At 38.3% G+C, this 12073-nt stretch overlaps 1 protein-coding gene across 3 annotated transcripts in view; it reads right to left on the reverse strand.

The window, feature by feature from the left end:
* SCUBE1 (signal peptide, CUB domain and EGF like domain containing 1) overlaps positions 1-12073 on the reverse strand; it is a 214215-nt gene that overhangs the window by 107673 nt on the left and 94469 nt on the right. For all 3 annotated transcript variants that reach the window (XM_054399407.1, XM_054399410.1, XM_054399409.1), the window contains one exon: positions 401-526. In XM_054399407.1, the coding sequence (XP_054255382.1) occupies positions 401-526 (126 nt within the window). The remainder of the gene's footprint in view (positions 1-400; positions 527-12073) is intronic.

Below are 12073 nucleotides of genomic sequence, written 5' to 3' on the forward strand. Positions count from 1 at the left end.
AACACAGAAGTTAACACACTGAATTTGATAGATCTAGTGGGTTTATCATTAAATCCATTAGTAGATTGATCAATGCATATATCATGGACCTTCAAAATATTGCAAGCTAGAATCCTCTCTGCTTTATTTGCTTTCCTTTGCAAGGAAAGCCTGGAATAAACTGATCCCCCACTTTCCCGCATTCATAAGAAGGTAGAAAACCTGTTACCATGTTGCTAACAGCCACTGACAACATTTGGTTATTCAATCCCTCTTCATCTTCTACAGTAAAAATCACATTAGTAAAACTACAAATGACCTTTGACCAAAACAAAGTTGATTTCTTGGCTTCTGGAAACTAACCACAATGAGGAAAACAAGACATTTTGGGGCATTTGAAATTTAATCTTCATCTACCTACATTTGCAGTCCTTCTGGTTTTTGGCAAGTTCAAAGCCAGGCCTACATTCGCAGGCAACCCCACCTTTGGGTGTCTCTCGGCAGATGTGTGCACACCCATGATCTTTGTTCATACAGTTCATACCCTCTGTTAAAAAAAAAAAAAAGGAAAAATATTAGTATTGAAATAAAATTACAAAATCATTACATACATTCATTCCTCTAGTAAACTGAATGGCAATTTTTAGTGTGCATCTGGACTGTCATCCACAAGGCAGAAGGATGAAGCTGGAAAAAGATATACAACAAAACAGAGTAATCAAGGATAAACCTCTTCTGGGGTGAGTGCAAGAACTGCTGTGGAATATAGAGTGCCTCTGCTGCATTTAGAAACCCAGGACTTGTGATTTCCTTATTCCATATCCATATTCTGATCTTCCATGGATTCAAAAGATACTCCAGAAAGTCATCTGTCCTGCTGGTGATTATCAGAGTTGAATAACTAAGCTCATTGTTGTTTTTTCTTTGTATAAACATAATGGTTATTACTGCCTGGTGCATTTTTATTTGCTGTTAATAATGTGGTTTATAGTTTTAAACTCACAAAATCTACCAAAACCATTTTTCCTTCAATCTGTTTCTTTGCTCTTTGTTAAACATCTCAATTACCTGGTCAGCCACCGTAAGTACTGTATTAAATAAAACATACTGGCTGTTCAACGCACATTCAAGTGCCATGGGTGGATTCCTTTAATGTTTTTGCCAAGGAGCAGTATCAAGCAGCTTTCTTTTTCATCATCATAGGGTCAGTTTTAGCTTTCTAGATCATGTAAGCAATTTAGATACTGAATGCACTTTATGCTCTTAGTGCATAGTTAATTTAAACCTCACATATTCACAGAAATCTTGAACTCAGTCCTTATGGGTCAGCATCTAAGATTCCTCCTGTGAATAAAGGCTCGCTAGATTTGCATTACAAAGCCTTCCCAGACTTCCCCTCGGATATCTGACCTGGAAAGGAGAGACAAATTTTCTCAGAGTACACTGACAGAGAACTCACAGTGTAACTCAGCTTACTACCATGAAAAAGGTAGGAAACATCCGTGTGGAGACAACTGCTCATTTATCACTTCTACATATACTAGGCTAATTTCTCAAAGCAACTCCAGAGTAAAATGTTCAACTTGAACCTAAAGTGACAACATGCTGTAAAGGGCTGTTGCAAGAATTATGCTTCCAAAGGTGAAAATGATCACTGCCTTCTCCCTTTTCATTCTTATAGAAACTATGTGAATGTACCTGCCATCCCTGGCACCTACGCATGCTGCTATTAGACTGAGACTCACCTCACACTATCAAATACTTGAAACCAGGTATCAGATGAATATGAACAAAAGGCTTTCTGCATACAAAATAGTTTTTAATTGAACACAAATTAGCACTTAAGACAGCTTCTAAGAAACTTTGGGGATAGAATTATGAGAAGGAAATGATACAGAAAAGTTTCATCAAGTTGGCAGAAGCTAGCAGCTTCACAAGTTATTTGCAGTGCTTGACTTTACCTCAAAAAGGTTTATATTAGCAGAGCAACAAAAAACATGCATCATCAGTCTGAGAGGTATATTTATTCATCTGACCTACAAAATAATCAGGATGTTAAATCTTATTGCCCAGGGAAATCAACCTTATAGACAAGAGATACATTTCTCTCTTCTAAACTCCCCTCTGTGTTGGCCTTGATGAGTCTTAAGAACTTGCCAAAACACAAAATTACTTACTCTTTGTAAACTGCAGCCTGGACAACAGATGCTATTGGAAGATATAATACATACTATGTACGACATTATACCATCCTACACAAGAAAACTGGGAACAGCCTTATTAAAGTTTTGAGACATATAACACTTCTCCCATCAAAGGATTTCAGACACAATGTGTTTAACAAACTACATTCCTGCACACTACATGTTTTTCAGAAAAGGATCTGGGAAAGATAACCCATGCCTGATTGAGTCACACTGCTAAAGCAACGAGTAGAGTGGCATTAGATGAAAGATATTCAGTGGCCCAGAAGTGCTATGGAGCAAGTGATAGTGTTTACTTACAGCTAGTGAATACCTGCCACTGTTAAAATCACTTGGGAAAACAGAAATTGTGCACTGCTAAAAATTTAGAGCAAATTAGCAGAATCATTGTATTTTGAAACAAAAGTGAAAGATGAAGAATTTTATGCTGGTATTTGTGTACAAGACCACAATGTTTCAGTTACTGTATTAATTTATCAGCTGTTGTATTCATCAGGTAATTGAAGCTGTAGAAAAACTATTTTGGCTTCATGTTTACTAGAGAAGAACACCAAAGAAATCTCCTGAGCCTGAAAACTGCTATTCCAGAAAATCTAAGTTCTTCTGGTGAAAGACTAGTATTTTTCCAGTCAAGTACAGAAAAATATTTGGCTTGTTTAATAATGTAAGCTAAATCAAACTTATGTTACGTTTTAGTCATTCCAAATTGTACATTTTCAGCAAATGTGGGATTTGTCCAGATGCCTTCTGTATCTACATACACAAAGCCAGAAGCAAGGAGGTTCCCATCCCTAGTGATAGTTAATGCACAACTCCAGCAAAAGTGCTGCAGGTAACTGGCACCATGAAGGCCAAAAAGTTTAATTTATAGAAATGGTAAGAAGTTAGTCAATCAAGTACAAAACACTGTCAGAAAAATTGAGTGGGATTGTCCTATTCATTTAAACATGTTTGGAGCTTTTATCTTAATTTCTGTATACCCCTCATGGGTATACAGATGGACCTCAGCACTGAGAGGACTGCCCAGTACTTCACAGATTGCTCCTTCTTAGAGATGACCAACCTAATGTAGAATCAGGGAAAAGAAGGCAAAGATCTAGGCCTTTCCTAATGTAATAACTCATAGCAGGTTTACTTCAGTACGTTGCACAGCCTGGGTGAAATAACAGGCAATGCATTTTGCAACTCAGCCGTCACCAGAAAGTATTTCCAAGTGACATATTTTAATACACAGCCTTATGGCTGCCTTCTCTCCTGTTCTGTGTGCAACTGCATCACTCTGGTTTTGAATCCAAACTGTTTCTAGCTGCTTCCCCTGATTTTTGCAGTGATCTGTGTCTCAGATTCTAGAACTGAAATGACTACAGAGCAAGTGAAAAACATAGCTTCCAAATCCAGGGAAGGACTAAACATTGATTAAAGAAGTCTGTACACCAAAAAAAATCTGTACTGTATCGTCATGACACTAGAGTGTCCAAGGTTGAAAAATTCTAGGCTTTTCATGTTAATTGTCAGTAGAAGCAGTATATTAATTCCATGTGCTGTTTATTCAAGGTAGGCTCTAAAACTTAACAAAAAAAAATCACATAATCACAGAATGTTAGGGGATGGAAGGGACCTTGAAAGATCATCTAGTTCAACTCCTTTGCCGGAGCAGGATCACCTAGAGAAGGTCACACAAGAACAAATGGGTGCATGTTCTCTTTGGCACTGCTGGTAGACAGTAAAATAAACTTTTCAAACACAGACAGATTCTCAGCAAATTCACCTTACAAAAGAACAGCAAAACTCAATTCAATGGAAAAATATAAACAGGAAAAGAAATGCCACTTAAGAAGGGAAAACACTAATTAAATTAAATCCTCTCTCAGCATTTTAGATGTGGCTTGAGAAACTCTGTCTTATTGCATTCCTGAATTTTTTCTGACTTTCGGTTACAAAACTTTGCTCATGGGAGGAGCAGCAGACATTGTTACAGGGCAGGAGATTTGGGTGCAAATCGACTACATGAATTCATTCTGCCATCTAGTTATCATAATCTCTTCAGAGTGCTGTTCTGCAAAATGTTCAGTCTGATACAATAACCTCTCCATTGTATTATACTCTAAATTTGTTTCAATGGCTCTGACAGGGCTTAAATCAGGCTGACTGTGACAACTAATATACTAACCAGCTTTTATTTTTCCTTAACACTGCCTGTTCTCATCTTAATTAAGGCTTTTAGCAATTATTTTGCTCTGTGATTAATTATATATTATTACATTATCCACTATATTTTCACCATTTCACTTACTCTGTATACATATTACTGGGTTCAAATAAATATGCTGATTCTAAACAAAACCAGAGAAAGACTATTTGCTCTGAAGATGTAATATAGGAAGAACTTTTAGAATATTGCCAGAGTGTATGTGGATGAATGTGGAAAGAAAATACAGGAAATCTTGAACTTAACCCATAGCACTTGTTTGACTTATACTCAATCCTCAAAACTACATAACTGGATTCTCTTTTTTTTTGTTGGTGTTGTTAGTAAGTATTACAGTTGCACCCTTATTTAAGCAAGAATAAATTTTATTTTAAAAATAATTTAAAATGTTGTAGACATGATCTGTGAAATTCATACATCACACATATTTGCATGATTCTGTTCCAGTAACTTTCAGAAGAGTTAAAAGACATTAAATATAAGTTATTTGCAAGTCATCAAATTGATGGACTCACAGTGTTTAATTATGAACTAGTTTTCACACTTTTTATGAACATACCCTGTATGTTAAGCAAATAAATCCCTATAACACCACCAACAAAAACCAAGTTTCTCTCCATCAATCCTAGTTACACAGGATAATTAGTTCTGCTTTGGGTAGGGGACCCATGTGATACAAAGACTGCTACTGGTAATACTCCAGACTTTAAAAATTTGCCTCTTCTAGACAACTGCAAGTTTAAGGAATGGTAGAGTTCAGCTGTGTCAGGATCAGTTGATACAGTTTAACTGTATGTATGCACCACAGCAAAATATAATACCAAATATATTATAATTATAATAACTATAAAGTAAGAAATAGCATGCAGCATGAAATACAACGTGTTTAGATCACATGATGGTCACTTATGGACCCTCTCTCAATGCCTGATGTTATAAGGAGGGAAAATACATCCAGCAGCAGAGAAAGGAAAGAATACAAGAGAAAACAAGCTTGGTTCTGCCTAAAGCTTTTTGGAAAACACAGTTGTTTCATTGACTACAACTCACCCCAACAAAGACTGAAAAGAAAGCAAGCAGGCAAGATAGCCCAACAAAACAGAATTCTACACTATTAAGTAGATTGGCTCAAGAAATCCTGGACATCATCCAAGAAAACAGCTGCTGGTATATTACAAAATAAACGAATTCAAGTTTGTTTAGCAATCACATGAATTTTCAGTTTAGTTATAAAATGTGCTTAGGGACAGCATTTTCAGCAGGCAGGCTTGTAGTCTGACAAGATGTTCCTGCTCTGAATGGCAGCCAGAAAACCACGTCACCTAAGCCTGAGGATGGGTTTTGTCTTAAGATATATAAATAAGCATGAGTCAAATATAACAACATTCTGTCAGCAGTAAAAGCAAAGACCTGCAATTCTGCAAAGGTTCTTAAGAATTTCAGAAAAAAAGGATATAAAGATTAAGTGAATGATGGCAGCAAATGGGCCACGTCAAATCTAGCAGAAACAGATAAAAAAATTTCCAGAAAATGTCAACAGTTCCTGTGGGACTGAGAAGAGAGAAGAAGAAAAAAATGGCTGCAGTCCAGACTAGGTTTGCTGTGACTGAATTGTGATTGTGTGATGATGGCTTTTTGGTGGATCACAGGAAAGATGTTTGGTGATCTCGGTCTGTTTCTCACATTGCCGTGTTACCATTAGAAGCCGGTGCTCACTGAAACCTTCTGATAGGCTCAGTTACCTTCTTGAACATAGATATGGTCTATCTCAAACAAAATTCAGCAAGGTAGCCCAGGGAACGTGTTCTTGCTGTTGCTGTGGCAGAATCGAGGCTGTCAGTCTCTGCCTGTATCTACTTGGCACCTGACATTCATACAAAGGGGATTAAACGAGAGGTGAAGAGATGAAAAAAGACAAGAAAGGAAACCGAAACAAAATACAGTCAATACTACCAAAATCTGCTTCTTATATTGCATCATCTTTAAATCACTTCCTTAAACAGTACAGCAAATAAAAGGGAAAGGCTGGTTTTAGAGGAGTCACTGCCATTCAAAGTCTGTTGGCAGACAGAAGTGCCCCTGATGGTAGACAAGGCCATGTGCGAGGCATAGCTGAGAAATGAGCTTTCTCCATTTCAGTCTTCATCACACTGCCTTATTTCTTGGTGCCTGGGTGGAGGCTAAGAAACTTTGAGTAGTTCTGAGATCACAGAATCACAGATTTGTCAGAGTTGGAAGGGATCTCAAAGATCATCTAGTTTCAACCTCTCTGCCATGGGCAGGGACACTTTCCACTACATCAGGTTGCCCAGAGCCACATCCAGCCTGGCCTTAAAAAATTCCAGGGATTGGGCTTCCACCACCTCTTTAGGCAATCCGTTCCAGTGTCTCACCATCCTTATGGTGATGAACTTCCTAACGTTTAACCTAAATCTCCCCTCCTCTAGCTTGGATCCATTCCCCGTAGTCCTATCACTACCCAACACCCTAAAAAGTCCCTCCCCAGCTTTCTTGTAGGCCCCCTTCAGATATTGGAAGGCCACAATAAAGTCTTCTTGGAGCATTCTCTTCTCTAAACTGAACAACCCCAACTCTCTCAGCCTGTCCTCATAAGGGAGCAGCTCCAGTCCTCTGATCATCCTTGTGGCTCTCCTCTGGACCCACTCCAGTAATTTTATGTCGCTCTTATGCTGGGAGCACTAGAACTGGATGCAGTACTCCAGGTGGGGTCTCATGAGAGCAGCATAGAGGGGCAGAATCACTTCCCTCATTCTGCTGGTCACACTTCTTGTGATGCAGCCCAGGACATGGTTGACTTTCAGGCTTCAAGGACACATTGCCAACTCAGGTTGGGGTTTTCGTCAACTGACACTCCCAAGTCCTTCTCCTTGAGATTGCTCTGGAGCCACTCCTCATTCAGTCTATATTTGTGTTTGGGATTGCCCCAGTCCAGCTGTAGGACCTTGCACTTAGCCTTGTTGAGCTTCATGAGGTTGGCATGGGCCCACCAAGTCCCTCTGGATGGCATCCCTTCCCTCCATGTGTCAACCTGACCACACAGCTTTGCGTCATCTACAAACCTGCTGAGGGTGCACTCAAATCCCACAGTCCATATTGCTAGCAAAGATGTTAAACAGCACACTCTAAGGGGCACCACTCAGTGCTGGTCTCCATTTGGACACTGAGAAATTGATCGCAACTCTCTGAGTGTGACCATCCAGCCAATTTCTTATCCAGTGAATGCTCCTCCCCTCAAGTCCATACTTCAGATTTGCATCAACATTGACAGCAGAAAAATCCAATGGTCTAGAGTTATTGTCCAACAGCCAAACAGCTGATTTCCACCAGCTGTGGTGACTTTCAGAAAAATCACATGCAACCTGAAACCAAAATTTGCACAATATATTTGGAAGCACTAAATCAACTACAGTTTCAAAAATGAGATTGTAGGCCCACTTCAGTATAATGCTCACACAAAACCCAAGTTCTTTTTAGATGCAAAACTTGTGTTCAAACCTCAGGGTTAGTACAGTCCACTTTCATGTACCATTGGGGTGCAGGAAACAGATTGTCCCCTTGAGGAAGTCAAACTGGCAGGTGTAAACTAGAGTGCCAGAAAGAGCATCAAAGTGTAGGATAGTTTAAAAACATTTAAACATATGCTTTTTTTTGTTTGTTTGTAATAAACCCACACCCTTTTCACTGCCAAGTATGAAAGAAATAAGGCAATCCAATTGAGAACTGCAGTGGAGTCAAGAAAGAATAAAATGATACTATGACTCAGAAAATGCTACTACCACTTCTAAAATGTTATTCTACCAAGACTGTCAATACCTGAGGACAATGAAAGACTGAAGATGAAAGGCAAAATGTATGTTTGCAAACTGCTTCATGAATGGGCAATTCAACTTCCTCTCAAAATGTTTTAAGATGTGTGTAGTGGCTGCAGTGAGAGCTGTGCTGTCCGGAGCACAATCATAACTAAATAACTGCTTTAATAAGCTCAGTGTTTTGTTGCTCCATTCTCCTCTGTCTATTGATCGATTATTTAGTGTGTCTGGTGCTAGAGCTCATAAATTTAAAAATTCAAGGTTTTTTTCCATCTTTTTGATCAAAGAAATGTTTATGTATCCTTCCCATACTGTGTGTCTTTAAACCATTGGCTTTTTCAAAGTTTTATTTTTGTGGTTCGGTTTTTTTTGGTTCTTTTTTTTTTTTTTTATACACCATAATGTGATGTCCACAAGAGAGGTAAATGATGTCAGAATCCTTTCTGCCCCAAACCAGTCTGTAAATCTTCAGAAAAGCAAAGTTCATGGGTGCATTTAAAAGGGGCACAATCTGTTTGTGCTTAAAAGAAAGTCCCCCTTTTTTCTGTGTGTGCAGAATAACAATGCTAGAATGCATTATTCTAAAGAACTGTTGCCATGGTGATGACATCAATAACATCATTTTCTGCATCCTTGTCCTTTAAACACATAAGGAACGCAACAAGCATGGGTAAATGTGAAAAAAAGAACAATTACCTTTTCTCTCTCAACAGCAGAGGAAACCTTTTTTTCACCTCATCAATAGAAAATTATGTAGAAAGGAATAATAAAGACTGTTACAAGAAGCACCGAGAAGCCTATTAGTGACAAAGGTTTTTTTTTTTCTTTTTCTTTCCATGAATAATTACAGCTCTTCAAGAAGAAATCAGCCCAGGCTAAGGACCCTTTGCAAGCTTTAGATGGTAAAACAAACATTTGACTATACAAGGATTTCCCTTTCATGTACCTTTCCAAGGAAAACCAACTAAAATCCAGAGTGAAATGGGAGAGAGAAAACAGAGAAACATCTGCTGAAATTACTTTTAGAGAACCCTGCACATTCACCTATAAGATTCATATCAAAAGTTGTCTGTGGTGGAAAAGTCTGGCTTTTCAAGTAGTGTAATAACAGGAAGCTATTTGGATTCCGTTCAAACAGGGGAAATAGGATTTCAACAGTTGTAAAACACTGTTAAGCTTAAAACCTCAAAGGCCAAAGCAGAATGGTAGGTACATTTAATACAATAAATCATTTCACAAATAGAGGAACCTCTACCAAACCAACATTTGGCTACAGGGACTTTCAGTAGTCATGTAACATATAATTAGGGAGCCCATCTGAAACATTTGCTTTTGTCCTGACAACCTGGGCAACCGGCATATAAGTGCTCTGAACATGCTTTTTGATGTTTTCTACCCAGTGAAGGTCAATATGCTGTGCAGTGGCCTGTTTACATCATTTGCACCTATAGCAGAGTCAGAGGCTGAATATGCAGATGGGAAAATCTCCTGCTTCCTTATCCTTGCCTCAAGGTAGTAAAAAGGAACATCAGAAGAGAAAAGTGCAGAGGAAAGGAAGAAAGGAGTGACAAATGTTAAAGGTAGATGGAGCACAGGAGTTGAAGATGAGAATAGGAGTTGGTAAGCTCAAGTACATACATCCTACAGAGTGAGACCAAAGGGCTGTTAGGGATAATGACAGCAAAGTTACATAGCACAAAACTTTAATCCGATTTAAAGTAGTAAACAGAATTTATTAAGCTAAGGCAATTCCAAACTCTTTAGCTGAATGGGAATGGTCTATAAGTACAAGATAACAACTTAACCATACAGCTGCATTTGCAATAGAAAGTCCTATCAAGTTAGGAAAGGGAATTCAAGATTTGAGGAATCCTTTTCCTGAACACATTATTGTCCTTTGCTTTATCCATTGATTTCTCACTGTTTCTGCATCTCCATCTTTAAAGTCAGAGATAATGCTTGCTCATTTTGGATAGCTCCTTCAGCTCTCCACTTGTTACTGTGGAAATCCTAAAGGAATTGTGAGCCAGTAAAAGATGAACAGCATATGGAAATGGCAGGAACCAATTCTTTCCCTTTCTGTTTTAGAGCTTCTACAATGTTTCCAAGTACTTCACTATTCATTTAGTTTAAATGCTAACACTGACTAGATTCTGTTTCATGGGAAAAAAGCTTCCACATTCTGTCTAGATTTCAATACATTGAAGAATTGTTTAGAGAGCTCTTTTGAAAGGCTTTAATAGGGCAGCTAATGGCTAACACAGTTTATAGGAGAGGCTATTCACCAAAGTCCCCAGAAAACAAAAATCAGTGAAATCCATTTCTCAGTATCCATACATTGCCCTGTATCTCTGAAGATGAAGGAATTAAACACAAATTCTTGGAAGGAAATATTATGATTCTCTTCTGTCCTAGTTTGCCTGAGATTTGGAAAGAAAACTTATCCTTTTGTAATTTCCTAGCTGGACTCAAGAGGCTGAAAGCTGAACAGCAATTCCTAGTTTACCAATTCCTCAGATCAACACGCCTGCATGGCTGTCAACAAAACAAACCAACGGTTTTGATAAATTGGTGAGTCTCTTGAACTCCGCTGACATACTTTAAAGGCCACTGGAAGTTTATATGCTTAATTTATGGAGTAAGTATTAAAAATGTACATGTGTTTTGTTAAGCAACAGTTTCTTAACTCTGTTTGACCTTGCAACTGGAAGGATACTCAGTAATTTTAATTGCTTATAGATTACCTCAGAATGCATGCAATACATAAAGGGACACTTCAGTGTGAACACATTCTTGCACAGATCTTTGAGAAAATCTTCTTAATTTTTTATTCTGAAGAGAGAAAAAAGGCTTTAAAATGAGATATTTTTAAAAGATATGTCACTGCTTACAATACTATTCCTTTTCAGCATTAATTGGAAAAAAAAGCCTTAAATTCCTTACAAGAACTGGGTATCAGCTAAATAATTCTCTTTTTCTAGCCCCTGAGTCCTCAGACTGATTTTCCTCTACTTGATCCTGTAAAATTGGACTATTTATCAATGGAAAACCTGAGGAATGATGTCAAAGTTTAAACTCCACTATACTAACATATTCTGAATACTAATGATGCTTCTCAAAAGAGAACAATCTTTCCATTTTAGAGATGAGTGCAGAATGGAAACCTGAAAAAGAACCCAGAAGCATGTTTGTGTGGCTATTTAGAATTCATAAAACTTCCTCTCTGGAGAAAGGCAGACTGTCACAAAAAAAAAAAAAAACCCTACATAATTCCATATCCCATTTAAAACTTCAGCTGTTTTCAGGACCTGTGCAAGAATGCATCCAACTCTACATTTCCACCCATTTCTATGTGGATGGCTGGATCTCCTCTGTGCTTAAGTCACATTTAAAGTGTTCACAAAGATAGCACTGAAAAGTTTGGGTGATACATTTCTGGCCATGACTTGTACAACAAAAGCTAGAAAGTATGTCTTACAGTTAGTTATGTTTTTATCATCACACAGGTAACAAGGTAGACTTTTTGTGACACATCTTTGCTAAGGAGCTTGCCAGATTCCCGGCTGAGAGAAAAATCAAAGATACAAGTGCATGGGCATTGCTCAGATGGAGAAAGCAGATGAGAGATGGGTCCTAGGGAGGAGGCAAAATAGTGAAATAAAGGAGGCTAGACAGGAATGAAGGGGCAGTCAGTCATTGCCACTGATTTAGATAGAGGACCACAGAAGACATGAATAATAATGGTGGCACACTTAGGAGAGAACTGGGGGAGAAGGCAACAGGTCACAGTCCTGTGCTGGAGAAGGAAGGGGAGGAGAAATCCCATAAATGGAAGGAAAGAGTTCTGGAAG

Source organism: Indicator indicator, chromosome 3 (genome assembly GCF_027791375.1).
Source record: "Indicator indicator isolate 239-I01 chromosome 3, UM_Iind_1.1, whole genome shotgun sequence".
Classification (NCBI taxonomy): domain Eukaryota; kingdom Metazoa; phylum Chordata; class Aves; order Piciformes; family Indicatoridae; genus Indicator; species Indicator indicator.